This window comes from Astyanax mexicanus, chromosome 20 (genome assembly GCF_023375975.1).
Source record: "Astyanax mexicanus isolate ESR-SI-001 chromosome 20, AstMex3_surface, whole genome shotgun sequence".
Classification (NCBI taxonomy): domain Eukaryota; kingdom Metazoa; phylum Chordata; class Actinopteri; order Characiformes; family Acestrorhamphidae; genus Astyanax; species Astyanax mexicanus.
Genome location: NC_064427.1, coordinates 16640329 through 16656985, shown reverse-complemented (window position 1 = coordinate 16656985; position 16657 = coordinate 16640329). Strand labels below are relative to the sequence as shown.

Below are 16657 nucleotides of genomic sequence, written 5' to 3'. Positions count from 1 at the left end.
GACGTAGAAAACAGAACTCACTGCTCTCTGGCTTCATCTGTAATTTCTCTAAAAAAAATAAAGACTTATACTCTAATAGTTACAGAGTTCTCTGTGTTTCTGTGTCTTTTTCTAGTAATTATGACGATGATGAAAGTGTGTATGTGCTGATTTATTACAGATAAAGGCTTCAGAAATTCACTTTTTTTTAATCCCTCCCAAAAATGTCCAAAGTTCAGATTATTTTCATTGCTACTTACTAACTATAAACTGTTAGACAATTAATTGTTTGCTAAAAATAAAAAAAATATCTGTTTTAAACAATGTATGATTTTAATTTATTTAATTTAATTTAATTTAATTTATTTTAAAATATAAAATTTGTGTGGGTGTAAAAACAAGGCTATGCTCTCATACAGTACCTGTTTTGCGTGATGTCTGCAATTTAAATAAATTTAGGGGCAGTTTCTCAGACAGAGATTAAGCCTAATCTTGAACTACACAGCATTTTATAAGGAGATATGAATAGAGAAAATAATCTTATTTAAATCTGGCTAATTTAACTCTTTAAAACTCAAATAAAACAATTCTAACTGACTTAGTTTCTTTAGAAAAGCATTTCACACCAAAACACTTTAAATTAGATTAAATATAAATTTATATTTATATAACTTACGTTTTTATTTTGATTTCTGTGTTCTTAGTTTATTATTATTATTTTATAATTTATCATTCTTATCATTTTTACTTTACTTTTACTATTAGCTTTTTCTTTTTTTATTTTATAAATTATTTACATTTATGTTTTAAATTTTAGAATAGTCTATGTTTATTGTTATATATTTTATTTATATATATTGAATATTGATTTAAAATGAGTATTTTTTATTAAATGTGTTCAGTCCTTTTTATACTGTAAATGCTCGGCAACATTTAAATGAGGGTCATTCTTAATGTATTCCCGAGTGAAAGTAAAGGTTGGTTGATTATTTTTTAATTTTTTAAATTCTTTACTTTTATGTTACTTGTATTTTTATAATATTCTATTTTATTATTATACATTTTATTAATATTGAATGTTGCTTGTATTAATGTTTATTAATATTGAATGTTGATTTTAAATTAGTATTTTTGAATCAAATGTATTCAATCCCTTTTAAACTGTAAAAGCTCGGCAACATTGTAAATGAGGATCACCCTCTATGTATTTCTGTTTTTAAAATAAAAGTTGATTAATTGATATAAAGTCATATAAACTTGATATTCCCTTTGCACCTGGTTACACTAAGGTAAATGTTTAAATAAATAATAAAAAAAACTGTGCAGTGAATCAGAATGAAAATGTATATTCTGTCACCCTCTGCTGGAGAAAAGGTTGTAACAAATCCAGGCAACAACATTTTCATTTCTTTTATTTTTTTTATTTGTCAAAAACAAACTTTAAAGTACAATGTACTGCTAGAAATGCAAAGATAACAGCTTTTATATATGTGTTTATATATTTCAGAGATAAACCTTTGGTTAACCTATAAGCATTTTTAAGGCAGTTGGTCAACATATTGCATACATGACTCACTTCAACCCTCATTCTTCACATTCTTCACATACTTTAGCGCACAGTGTTTCTCAGTCCTGATCCTGGAGGCCCAGGGACATGACAGGAAACCATTTAACTAATTTACAGTCCAGTATTGAGTTAAAGGAGAATTCTGGTGTAAAATGGACTTTTGTTGTAGTAAAACATGATAAAATACTTTATCATCATAATTTTTCTGATAAGTCGCTTTTCACATCGTTATCCAGCTCAAAGTAGCTCCATACCTTCTTGCTAGAATCTGGAGAGCCCTGACATTTAAAACGAGGCATTAATAACTTAAAAAGTGCAGAAGAAGCTTATTAAACACCACTGTTTACATCCTATAATGCTACATAGTTTTCAGCTCCGAGCGCCACCATCACTGTACTGATAATAACATACATAGCATAGTATCGCAGCCGGCGCCAGGAGGCAGACTATTTAGAGTCTATATATATATCAGTACAGTGATGGCGGCGCTCGGATCTAAAGCCAGTAGCATGAAAGGATGTAAACAGTGGTTTTTAATAAGCTTCTTCTGCACTTTTTAAGTTATTAATGCCTCGTTTTAAATGTCAGGGCTCTCCGGATTCTAGCAAGGAGGTGTGGACCTACTTTGAGCTGGATAACGGCGTAAAAAGTGATTTATCAGGGTAAATTATGCTCCGTGTCACCCAGTCTGAAGAGTGTTTGGAGAAACCGTTAAAATTTCTGGATCTCAGAACGCTGTGGGAGAACGGAGGTGTGCTACTCATAAAAGGTAAGAACTTTTTTTGTTTTACTACAACAAAACTCAATTTTACAATAAAGTTCTCCTTTAAAATGGGTGTGATAAAGCAGGAAGAGCACTAAAAAATCAGTAAACTTTGCAGGACAGTGGATCTCCAGGCGCAGGGCTGAGAAACACTGATACGGCACACAGCAGAAGCTCTGCTACACTGGAAACATGTGATCAAAATAAAGTACAGATACAGAAAAGGCTGCAGAATTTTCCCTCAGTCGGTTTCTTCAGTGTTTCTCGGGCTCAGGATTTGATTAGGTTTGAGCTCAGGCCTTGTCATCTGCTCCACAGATCCTCAGGAGGGTTTTCCTGTAGTCTCCGGACGTATCAGACTGGAGGGGAAGTCGTTATTTTACTTGGAGTCTGGGTTAGGGTTACAGTTCATTCATATTTACAGTTATATACAGATATATACTTTGATTTTCTTCTTTGATTGGAGACAGGTTTTAATCCAGCAATCAAGCAGAAGCACTTTATATGTTCCTCTTTTTGAGGTGCATCTCAAAAAATATATTTATGAACATCATTGATTCAATTGAAAATGGGAAACTCATATATTATATAGATGTATTAAACACAGAGTGATCTATTTAAGCATTTATGAAAATGTTTATGAAAGAGCCATGTCATCTGCTGGTGTTAAGGAGATGCAGATTTCATTTTCCAGCAGGACTTGCCACACTGCCAAAAGTACCAATTGGTCTTATATAATATTTAAGATTTCACAGATTTTTGGGTTTTCATTGGCTGTAAGCCTTAATCAATCATCAACAATAAAATAAATAGACACACAGATTTTTGTCCAAATCAATTGAAAAAGAGAATTGATTGGTTCTAATTTATCGCTTCTTTGATTTAACAATGTGTTGAATGAATGAGCATATAATAAAATAAGGCATAAGAAGTTTGCAAATGACAATTATATCGTTTAGCACAATTATAGATGACACAAGCATTTCTATTGGTCTATTTATCATGAACTTTTGACACACTGTAAAGAACAACTGCCATAATAAACTGCAAAAATGGAGAAATAAGGTTTTTCTCTGATAACAACAAAGTGTTAAAACCAATTAAAACAATAATAAGTATAGGAATGTAACTGGAAGATTAAGAAGATTATATGGTTTGAATAAGATAAAGTTAGCTGTGAAACCAAAATCAAACTGAATAGAAAAGAGATTAAATGTAGGGGGTTAAGATGTTGAAATGTTTAGTCATTGGAAAATCAGGATTCTTCTGTGGGTGGGGCAAACCCTTAGCCCTGCCCACTCAGTTATCCCCTCCGCAAATCAGCTTCAGACACTGGCCATAGTCCCCGCCCACGTCTGACTGGAATTGGGCAAAATGATGAAATGATTCAGAATCAAGTTTCAATGATTCATAAAAACGAGTTACTCAACAAATGAAGGAGAACAAGTAAGAACACACACACTCACACACACACACACACTCACACACTCTCACACACTCTCACACACTCTCACACACTCTCACACACTCTCACACACTCTCACACACTCTCACACACTCTCACACACTCTCACACACTCACACACTCACACACTCACACACACTCACTCACACACACTCACACACACTCACACACACTCACACACAAACACACACAAACACACACAAACACACACAAACACACACACATACACTTCCAGAAGAACAGGAAACAAGTGTGAAGAAATCACACATAGAATCAGGTAACTAACAAAAGTTCAGTTATAGAGTAATCGCTCTTGAGTAATAGCATAGGGGAGGGAAGGGCCTTGGAACCCGTAGAGCAGTAAATCCTGCTAAAACTAAAACTGAAATATAAAAAAAGACTAAAATGAAAATGCTCATACTATATTGCGCTTTCTTTTCTCAAATGTGTGAAAATATTGATATTAAAATAATAAACTAAATGAAATACTTTCATTTGCAATTACATGTTTTACTAAAGCATGGGTCATATGTAAAAAAAGAATTAAAATTAAAAGGGCATATAAAAATGCTAGGTTAAATGTGAAAAGAAAAATGGCCTTTTCTTGATTAAATTGCATAATAAATCTCAAAACTAAAATCAAAATGCAATGGTAATGTTTTCTTTCAGTTGTCCTTGCAATATGCTGCATGTCTGACAGAATTAAAATGAAAAAACATAAAATTGAAAAATCAATAGAAAACTGACAAAATAAAAATACTCTTTGCTCTGTCTGCTGGTGATTTACTTTTTTTATTTCCCACTTTTCTATCTCGTTTTTAAATTCACCAGCAAGCAAATACATGGAAATGAACCGCAGCAGGAGCTACAACTACATTTGACTCGTGCTCAAGTGAAAAATTAAATTGTAAATGAATTGATTTAGTTTAGATTTTAATTTTGTAATAATATTTTCACATATGTTTGGAAAAAGAAAGCACAAATGGAATTTGCATTTTTATTTTAGCTTTTTCATTGCAGTTTCAATTTTGGCAGGATTTACCTATTATATTAGATAATAAAAATACAATTATAAGCAATAACATCAACACCAGGTCAAGTGAAAAACACTGATTATCTTAGTAGACAGTGGCGCACACACACACACACACACACACACACACACACACACACACATATATATATATATATATATATATATATATATATATATATATATATATATATATATATATATATATATATATATATATATATATATATATATATGTGTCAGGGGTGGGATTAACAGCCAGCACGCTCTGAGCAAAGCGCTGGGTCTCCAGCTCTGATATATCAGCTAATAGATGCCTGTGCTGAAGAACAGCATCACACATAGAGCATGGCCAAATGTGCTCTCTCAGACTCTGGCTACTGATGGCCTCATAGCATGACCTAGGCTACTAACTACCAACGTATCAATATATAGAATATTTCTATTTTAAACTGTGATATTGGTTGGATTCGCTCACTGAAGGCATGAATACACTGTGCTTTTGTAAAAACATCCTGTATGTTATTTATTAGCGCTTACCTGGATTGCAGAGTGTAAGGTGCAGCCGTACAAGTTTTTATACTCCGCCTTGATGTCCATAAGGTCAATCTCAGACCGGCTCACCATAATCCTGGTCAGAATGGACTCAGTGGTTCCCACACTCTGGAAAAAAACGATACCAAACAGGTGATTGTGTTGAGGTGTTTGTTATAGGTGAGTGATATGATAAAAAAAAAAAAAAACGTCTCAAGACTATTCTTTCAGTTTCACTGTTGTTACGAAGGGACATTTTTAATGTTTTTTTCTTTGTTAACCTGCCTTTCTGAGCTACAATGTTCTTGCACTCTCTTTCACTCTCTCCATCATTCCTGCAGGTTATCTGTGTAAGGTAACACCCGACCCATTCAACCACCACACCGCCCAGACCAAACCACCTGGCCGTTTATTTTATTGTTTGTGCTGTGGTGAGTAAAAATGAGCTGTTCAGATCATTGAAGAAGGACATTTGTTATTTAACCTTAATGTTCTGCTGTTATAACTACTTTTGTAAATATACTTTAAACATAACTTAAAGCCAATGTAGGGGGGGGATTCTTTTCTCCTGTTTTTTTGTTAGTTCGCGAGAGAGAGAAGATTTACGTATGTATTTTTGTTTCTTTATATTTGTTAGTTTTAAAATTAAATGTAGTTTGGGTTGTTTGTTATTTTAGGCATTATTATCCCAGAAAAAAGGCTGCTTTTAATTCAAAATAAATAATTTTGGCTTATATTTATGTGCTCTGTATTATTTTTCCAGGCCATAACTCTGAATATATTTCACCCTATGTTTTTATAGAGTTGCATTTTTTCACACCAAATTATAGTATACAACTTACTTTAACTTAATTCATTTTATTATAAGGAAATTCTGATAAATACAAAATTTATTTTTGTTTCTGAGGTAATCAAATACAGCTGGGCTTAAAAAAGTTTACATACTCTGGCAGAATTTTTGCTTTCTTGGCCTATTTTCAGAGAATATAAATGATAACACAGCCGTCTGACAATAAATAGCTTTACCCAACTGCTAACCTTTAGTGTTATAAATTATATAATAATTATCTAATATATAATAATAAAAAAGGCAAAGAAAGTATGTATGTAAACCTTTGAGCACAACTGTAAGAACCAAATTGCACCAACAAGACAATATACAAGATAATATTTTTGGTTGGTAATATAGTGTATTATACAAAGATGTGTTAGAATTAAATGTCTAAGTATTTGATTATATTGCCTACCTTTATTAATAACATATGGTTAAAAATGAGACGGCAAAACACTTTTCTTACCTTCATGCTTTTATGCAGGAGCTCTGCCAGATATGCTGGGACACTTTTCACACACTTCACTGCAAGAACAGACAATTTACTCAGCATTAAACTGAAATAGTGGTGAATAATTACTAAATAAACCACTATCAACAAGAGCATTATTTATATAAAGTATATATTTGCGATACCTATTGCTACCAGAACGTCCTCCAGTTTTCCAGACATCTCGCTCTCGATGCTCTGCTGCAGGGTCTTCCCCGTCAGGTTCTTGTATTCCACCAGAGCTTTAGATAAAAAAATAAAGGGGAGAAAAATTAATCAAAAAATTTAAATATAAATCATGGAGCACGGAAAATCTGATTTAGGTATCTGTAGCTATTCAGTGAGTGAATTAAAAAATAACCATATAACAGAATGAAATAGAATGGAATAAAAATATGTAATCATTGTGGCCCCTGAAACTGCTCACTGCAGTTCCTCAATACCATTTCCACACCCCGGGTTGCCAGGTACGGAATACAACAGTAGGTAAATCCAGCATGATACGGTCCATGAGCATAGACAAAGTAAAACAAGAAAATGAGTTTTATAGATGGGGATTGATTAGCTCCTAGAAGGATTACAAGACGGATGCCAAGCACTCTGAACTACTGAATTACTAATAAATAATTACTTAATAAATAACTAACAAGATCATTATATATAGAAGATGCCATAAAATATTACGTTCATTAAAGTTGATGTAAATCATATAACAGAATGGAATATACAAGTAGGTAATAACTGTGGCCTCACTGCACTGAAATTGCTCACTGCCCATTCTCCAGTGTCACTTCCACACCCCGGGTTGCCAGGTATGGAATACAATAGCATACAAACGCAGCACAATACAGTCCATGGGCATAGACAAAGTAAAACAAGAAAACATACTGAAATAAAAGAAGACATACTGGAACCTAGAAGGACTACAAGACGGATGCCAAGCTGCTAATTTTGTCTTGCCAGTTCTTACTCTGTCTGAGCTGAGGAACACTCCTGTGACAGAGGATATCGATGAACTTGCTCTCGTCGGTCCCCCACTTTTTCTCTCCAGCCTCATACAGAACCTGCACAGCAATAAACAAGTTTTATTTATATATTTTTTTTATAGTGAACTTTTATAGTGACATAAAACAGAGACTTGATTAAATTTATTTACACTGGATAATACTGAAGGTTGTACTTCATTAATTGAGGATACACAAATTCTATTTTCTATACTTTATTCTGGACAATATACTGTAATTATAAATATATTTTTTATTATTATATATTAGATTATGTTTATGATTTAATGCAAGGCATTTATTAATTTTTATTATTAATCTCAAACAATATAATCTCAAACAACCAGTGCTGTTTATGGAGCTGTTTATGGACCAAAAAGTATGTAACTATCATATTTAATATAAGAAATAAAAAAAAAAAACACATTTTTCCCGTCTTAACTCGGGAATACTACTGCTTTCAGTTTTAAAGAATAAGACACTTAGGGACTGCTGCTTTAAGTGCACAGAGATGTTGTTGCAGAGCTATACCAACATACAGAAATACTGCGGTGTACTCACTCATTTAAATATGAGGAAGTATGAGTGATTGCCTTATATTTATTATTAAAATAACGTATAGACCAGGGATGGGCAACTTCCATGATGGAGAGGGCCACATTTTTTTCAGCATGACCATTGGAGGGCCACATGACCTCGCACTTCAAATAATTGAATATGAAAAACGCTACAAATGATTTTCAATAAGAACAAATTTTATATGAATTTATATCTGTATGTTTACAGCACCAACATTTATCAACAACTATTTTCTGCATATTAATGCATTTTAATACGGCAAAAGACAAACCGTTTGCTTAAAAAAAGTGCAAAAAGGAAGTCCTTCATATCAAAGAACAAAAAGTTTGCTTAAAAAACTGATTGCAAATACAGTAGTTCCTCTGTGTAAAATAAGTTCATTATAACAAGTCCTTCATAAGCAACAAGGACAAAACATTTGCTTAGAAAAGTGCAAAAGGCATTTGAACTCATTTATAACAAAGAACAAAAAAGATTTAAAAACTGATTACAAATAGCTCATTCAATAATAGCAGAAAACTAGACCACAGAGGCCCAACATTTATTGAAGCTAATGAGAGAGCTGTGGTTTGGCCTGCTGGCTCACAATGGACTGGATGTCAATGTCAATTTTCGTGGTTGTTTGGCAGCGCCCTCTAGCGGTCAAAAGTAGAATTACGTTTTTTTTGTTTTGTTTTTTGTTTTGTTTTTAATTATGAAATTATGAAATTATTTTTGATCTATTCGCGGGCCGCACTGAGTGATGACGAGGGCCGTGTGCGGCCCTCGGGCCGCCAGTTGCCCATCCCTGGTATAGACCAATGAAGTTGTGCATCATTCTGTAGTCCTCATACGGCTTCCGTGTCTAAGTGCTTTTTCCCTATGAGAAAAATAAATAGGGTTTTCAAAAACAGGTCTCTGTCACATTCTGTGGTAAATAAATCTGTTCAGACCCCTGTACGTTTTTCTCTGTGTACATTTTACTCCTGAACACCACTGGATCCTCTGAATTTCGAGTTCGTTTAAGAGTCATAATGAGAAAAATGCTAACTTTAAGCTAATGCTACAGCGGAGTGAACTGACCTCCCAGCGAAGCAGCAGAGAACAGCCAGGGACTCTTTTCTGCGCAACACCAGCCAACTCCGGCCTAAACTCTACACTCACACAGCTGATCCAAATAATGAACTAACTGCCCTTACTGAGGAGAGCCAAGAGTGTCACAGCATAAAATCACTAAAACAGGTCAGTGATACTCCAGAACCAGCTGTTACACGTTTTAACATTTACCATCTTGATTATGCAGTGAAATAAACTGGTGTTTCTGGTTGGTTGTCGCCTCAGTGAGGGCAGGTAGTTAGTTGATTTGTTAGTTGATTATTTGGGACAGGTGTTGTAATTAGTATAAACTATTGGCATAAACAACATGGCGCCAACTACAAAATGACGACACGACTACAGTGGTCTATTGTATTAAATAAGTACATGTATTGCTAAATTCTCTTAAAGGGACAGTCTGTACATTTTGGAGGATTTGGAGATTTGGAGACCTCTCTGGTGAGAATGTGTAATTACACAAAGAATATGGAAGAGCACTTTCAATGTAGGTTAATATAAATACATTGCTGTGTAAAACTCTGTGTTTTATTGTATATTCCCTTTGTTAATTTTGTTTGTTTATGAAATACAACAAACCAAGCAGACCACTACTTTAGTTTTCTCAACTATCTTTTTTGAATGGTTCCCTATTACCACGTAAGGTGTACTTTCTGCTTTAAAAACCCTAAATTAAAATACCCTTAAATATATATATACATATAATTGTTTTATTAATAATAACAACTCTTAGCATGATATTAGTTGCTGATAATGTCTACAATCATGCATGTTTTCGTATAGTTGGGCTTATTTGTGTGGACCATGTCTTTGCCTGCGCCGCCTTTGTTCTGTGTATGCATCCGTACACTGATTACGTCCGGAAAAAATGGCGACATCCTTATTCACTTCATTGTAGGCATCCTTAGTAGTGCACTTAGTAGGTGTCGCATAATGCACCTTATATTCCGGTGTGCCTTATGTATATATAAGGCACATATACTTTATATACCTTATATACCTTATATATACACCTTATATACCTTATATAAGTATACCTTATATACTTATATACCTTATATACCTGTTTTTTGATATTGCGCCTTATAGTCTGAAATATAAAGTAAATTGGACATTGCAGGGATGGTCGTGCCAGGACAGTAATACCACTAATTACAATATATTGTCCCCTCTAAACTCAGGAATACTACAAGTTAAATACTTTCAGGTTAAAACAAGAAATTGTATAGACTGCTGCTTTTAGCACATTGGGATAAGTTTCTTTTTGTATAATTTTTTATTTTTATTTATAGCTATCACAACATACAGAAATAAACATCTGTTTTTACCTTGGCCTCTGCTTTAGCTTTGGCAGCATCCACATTTTTACTGTCGTCTCTCTTACCCTGCAGGATAAGAAACGTGAGGAGTTACTATCCCTTATTTTCATCTAAACAAATCACAGACATGCAAAACACCAACAGCAGATTCACCTCAGCGAGGATGAGCAGAGTTTTCCCAAAATCCCCCGAAACCTCCGATTTCAGGTCCTGTAGAACTGTTCTCCCGGTTTCTGAAACAGATCATTAACGTTAACAAGCCATTTTATTATATTTATTATACAAAATAATTATAATTATCTCAAAACAACCAAATAAACTAAAGACGAATCACAGAAAATACGAACCTGCAGCGTAAGCGTCTGACATAGCCTTGATCTGAGAGTTCGATCGGGATGCAAATATCTCTATCAGAGTGCTTTCTGTTGTTCCAGTACCCTGAGAGAGTAAAGAAGGATTGTTTAAAATCAGAATTCATCTATTTTGCCAGGTTTGTGAAACATAGCAGCCATTTAGAGCGATCAAATATGTAAACATAATTTTTTTAATGGAGAAACCCTATGTGAAATAAGCATTAAACCATAATTTTGTTTTGGTTAAATACAGACATACAATGTAGGGCTCAATAAACAAACTCACAAATAGTCAGTCACGTAGCAGGACATGCAATGTTTTGTGCAATGTTAAATTATGTTTTTGCTTAGTATAAGAATCAAAAATCACATTGTTCATATTTTACATGCCAGAATCAACCAGAAAGCAGATTACACCTACCAAATACCAATATATAATTTTTGATGCATATATAATAACTGATGCATTAATATTATTAGGAGATGTTGAATAATTGATTTCTGGCAAATGCTCGTGTCATTTCCTACATTTTTGAATATCACAATATATAGCACAGAACAACAACAATACTTGATGTGGATTTCATTTTCCAAGACTTTTGCAGGACTTGGCAGACTGCCCACACTGCCAATTGGTCTTATATAATATTCTAGTTTTCTAAATCTGAAACACTGATTTTTGGGTTTTCAAAGATAAATAAGATAAATAAGCTTAAAATATTAGAGTATTACACTCTGTGTGTAATACATCTACATAATATACGAGTTTCACATTCTGAACTGAATTACTGAAATAAAGTAATTTTTCATGATATTCTAATTTTTGGGATGCATCTGAACAAAATTCTAAAACAGACAAAGACTGATATGGCCAAAGTTAGAAAGGATAACATGTATCCAGGATCCAAAACATACAAACAAATTTAACAATGAACAAAATGAACAAACATACAATGATGATGAAACACAGTTTATACAGATGTATTAATGGGCAACATTGGGTTATGTTAATTTATTTATAAATGCAAACAGTTCTGCAGTTTTGGTATCAGTATCAGTCAAATTAAAGGTGTTAATGGTTCGATTTTTCATTTTTGTATAAGAACAGGTTAAAAGCCCTTAGATGGCAAAGCATAAGACAGTAATATTGGTAAACTGATAAATGTAAAAAAAAAAAAATTCCACAGTCATGATGTATATGAAAATAAATAAAAAAGAGGCAAATCTCTTACTTTAATTGCCTTCATAAATTCTTTGGCGTCATACTGAGCGGGGGGCGTGACCAGGGCCAGCAGGATGTCCTCAAAATCTCCACCGGTATCTCCCTTCAGATCATCAACGAGAGTCTGACGAATGAGAGCAGAAGATTAAACTGATCAGATGAATGTGGGAACAACATGCTTAAATTTCTGACTGCTGACCTGCTTATCCACAGAGTTGTGCCAACTGGCTTTTTTCTAAATAGGTTATATACAATCATTTACTCATTTGCTCTCTTGAATGTAATCAAGAGTTTAAAAAGCATAAGGTAATGCAAAAGCAGTGTCTAAGACTGGTGGAGGAGAACATGGTGCCAAGATGCATAAAAACTGTGATTAAAAACCAGGGTTATTCCACCAAATATTGATTTCTGGACTATTAAAACTTCATGAATATGAACTTGTTTTTGTTTAACTATTTGAAGTCTGAAAGCAGCACTGCATCATTTTCCTTATTTTGACTATTTTTCATTAGTTCCTGTTCCTTGACATGTGGCATGTCAGTATAAGCATTATGGATATAGTAACTTCTTAGAGATAAGGAAAAGTTTAATAATGGTCATGTTAAAATGAATTGGGTTTGATTTATGATGTTTTTTGGTACATAAATTCACAAATGTATGATAAAAAAAATAAATACTACAAATAATGTAAAAACTAAAGATTTTTTTTACCCTTCCGGTTGTCTGCTGGTACGCTTTGCAGATCAGCTGGCGCTGGGCATTGCTCCTCTGAGTTAAAACCTCGATCAGAGTCTTCTCAGTGGTTCCTGATGTCACACACACACACACACACACATTTATATATACACATACAGAGAGAGTATATAACGAGAGAACTGTACACACACACACTGTGACTCACTTTGACAACTTTTACAGTGAGAACAGAGTAAATATGATTAGTGATTAGTGTCGGTTCTGCAGAGACTCACCCAGGCCTTCTAAAGCCTTCCTTAAAGCAGCAACGTCCTCTCCTGCATTAAAGCCTGGCTTCTCTTTAACCGTGCCTCTGGCAGTAGACTGAAACATATATATTTATAATTTACAGTACAAACAAAATTAGAATACAATTAAACTTTTTGAACTTTATTTCAGTAATTCAGTTGAAAATGTGAAACTTATGTATTATATAGATGTATTAAACACAGAGTGATCTATTTTAAGTGTTTATTTATTTTATTGTTGATTATTATTATGGCTCACAGCCAATAAAAACCCAAAAATCAGTGTGTCTTGAAAATGTTTATATTATATACAGTAAGACCAATTAATACTTTTGGTTCACAATGTGGGAAGTGTGCCAAGTCCTGCTGGAAAATGAAATCCGCATCTCCTGCACTGACTTTAGACTTGATAATGAAACACAGTGGATCAACACCAGCAGATGACATGTCTCTCCAAACCAAATCATCACTGATCATCAGTAAATTTTACATTTCATTTAAAGGAAATCAAGGGAGCAGAGTCTGGAGGAAGAGTGAAGAGGCACGGATTTGAGTACAGATTTCATTTTCCAGCAGGACTTGGCACTCCGCCAAAAATACCAATTGGTCTTATATAATATTCTAGTTTTATAATTTTATTTATAATATTGTAGTTTTTAATATACTGTTTTTTTTTTCATTGGCTGTAAACCATAATCAATAACCAACAATAAAAGAAATAAACGCTTAAAATAGATCACTCTGTGTTTAATACATCTATATAATTTTTTAATTGCACTAGTGTAGACTGTACAGAGTTTCTTACGGTAACTGTTAAAGAGTCTGGAGAGTCCAGAAGAAGACTCAGATCATCCTGAAACAGAGGACAGCTTTAGATCAGTTTTGCGCTGAAAAACACAGTGTGGATAATAATTTTGTGGGAATTTTACTCACCCATACAGACACAGACATTCTTGAGGTTTTGCTGGGTTAAGCCTGTATTCAGAAACATAAGACTTGTTATTCAATGCTTTTCTGTTAAGTAAACTATGAGTTAAGCCAATTAGACTATTAGATTTTCATATGAATGGTAATTTCCTTAATCAAAATTCTATAAATTTCAGGACTAGGCTTAATCCATGCATGTGAAACTGATCCTATATAGAAAAAAAATTGTAGACACCTACCGGTATTTGATTAGTGAGTTACTAGCTACTTTAAAGTGCACTCACTAGTGTTTACACAGGTATTCAACTGTGCACACAGAGCTAACCCTCAGTCTACACAGAAATGCAATGCTAACAGAATGGAAAACTACTCTGGAAGAAGCTCACGAAGACTTAAAATTTAAAAAATAATCTTATTTTTGGTATTTACAAACAACTATTGCTGGTTTGAAGAACTAAACATTAACAATCAATGTGTTAATTTATTAGTTTTCTTTCTATATATTGTTTTTAAATTCTTTAAAAGTCAAATATATTGACACAAATTTATCTCTGACACACCCAACCTGATCAGAAATAGTGGGTTTTGTATGCAGCTTTTGGCTAAGTGTAATAGTTTTTATATATTAAGAAGTAACAACATTTTTTTGAGAGTTTAAATCACTCTCACAGGAATGCACTAAAATGTGTCTGCAAACTTTTAGTGAAAAAAAAAAAAATTGAGCCAAAAGTGTTTTGTATTATAGTAGCAGAGAATGAAAATACAGACAATAATAGTTTTAATCATATTTATTTTTGGGACAATAAATTGTAATTTCTTTGTCCCAATTGTTTGATTTGATTCTACTTGTCTACTCTTTTAAATAAAACTTTTAACACATATATTTAACTATTTAAAACATGTACTGGTCAATCTCAGAAAGCTTTACTTAATTTTTTACAGGGTTTCTAATCTAAAGATGTTTACAAAACTCATGTGAAATTTAAAAAGCATGTTTAAAAGCAAGTCCACTAATTCCTTTAAGTTTTCTCTCAAGAAAGTCTTTATTCTAGAGAAATGGTGACTGCATGTTCAAATACTTGATATTTATGACAAATAAAGCACTACTGATACTGGCACTCGCTCCTGTTACTTTTTCTGTTTTGAGTAACAGGAATGAAAGCAACAGCAATGAGTTTTTTTAGCATAGAATTAGAAAAAACATGAAAAATAGCTAAATGGCAGCTGGGTAACAGGGCAGAGTGTTGAGATTGACCTCCCATTGAGTCACACAATAATGAACAAAAAACATTTCTGAAGGATTTTAAAAATTGTATTTCATGTTAAAGTTTATAGTGTTCTAAGTATTTTTTTTATTTAATGTTTTTAATTACATATCTTACTTTTGCAATTAGGTCAGTGTAACAAGACACTATGTCTGGACATTAAACTTCTCAATAGTGTTTACTGATCTGAAGGATTTGTAAAGAAGTAAATTACATCTCCTTTTCAATAAACACTTAAAAATAAAAAAATAAACAATTTTAGGTCAAATTGATGCAGAAATACAGAAAATTCTAAATGTTTCATCCATTTTCCAGCTTCACTGTATCTAAAACAGCTTCACCCATTGTGTTCAAGCCTATCTGTTCTGTATTAAAGCTGCAGAGTTGCACATTCTCAGGGATTTAGATAATAAAAGACCCCTCACTGCTGCTCACCATTAAAACAGAGCTAAATACAAACTTTACTACAACAACAGAGATCAGGAGAAATGAGAATTAACTACTAAACACCAAACTATAGAGGAAATCCACCCACTCAGCTCAGCTCTGAAGCAGCTAAAGCTCTCAAACAAACACATTCCTGAGTTAATTTGTTTCCACTGCAGTAACTTAAGTTCAGCTCGTTACCAACCAAAAGCTCCTATATCTCGATATTTAAGCGCATTGCTGTGGATTTTCGAGTTAAATCAGTGATAAATCAGCTCTTTTACCTCGTTCTGGACTGAGAGCTCTGCTGGTCTCCTGTTTTCCTGGTTTCTGAGAGCTGTAGGAGAGAAACGCCCATCCAGAGCAGGAAATGAAGAGGCTCGGCCTCCTCTCCAGCATCATCATCATCATCATCAGTCATTATACTGACGATCTCCAGGGTTTAGTAACCAGGGTTTCAGAGTTTCAGTTTAAACACAATGCAGTAATGCAGTAATGCAGTAATCTGACACCTGCACTGTACTTGTAGCAGTACAGCTATACAGCAAGACATTAATACTATTGTATTCATATTTAAAGGGCTCATACCCCTGCTAAAAATCCAGCCCAAGAAAAAAATAATGATAAACTCAAATAGCGTAAGATGGTCTTTGATGGTTAAGGTGGTCGAGAGTAAATATACTAGTGCATGTAAAAAGTTACTTTATTTCAGCAATTCAGTTGAAAATGTGAAACTCAGATATTGTATAGATGTGTTACACACAGAGTGATCTGTTTTAAGCATTTATTTATTTTATTGATGATGATTATGAAGCTTACAGCCA

At 33.5% G+C, this 16657-nt stretch overlaps 1 protein-coding gene across 2 annotated transcripts; it reads right to left on the bottom strand.

The window, feature by feature from the left end:
- Positions 1-1378: 1378 nt before the first annotated feature.
- On the bottom strand, positions 1379-16209 carry anxa3b (annexin A3b). Of its 2 annotated transcripts, none has more exons than XM_007229921.4 (14): positions 16118-16209; positions 14149-14190; positions 14021-14068; positions 13204-13291; positions 12944-13038; positions 12243-12356; positions 11005-11095; positions 10811-10890; positions 10667-10723; positions 7634-7727; positions 6810-6905; positions 6640-6698; positions 5348-5470; positions 1379-2668 (listed from the first exon to the last, which is right to left on the bottom strand). In XM_007229921.4, exons 2-14 carry the CDS (start codon positions 14164-14166, stop codon positions 2603-2605), a joined length of 1029 nt encoding a protein of 342 aa, XP_007229983.2. In that variant the 5' UTR covers positions 14167-14190; positions 16118-16209; the 3' UTR covers positions 1379-2602. The 2 variants fall into 2 exon arrangements, with proteins under 2 accessions (XP_007229983.2, XP_007229984.2); XM_007229922.4 differs by having other exon boundaries at positions 1379-3668; positions 16118-16208.
- Positions 16210-16657: the final 448 nt, after the last annotated feature.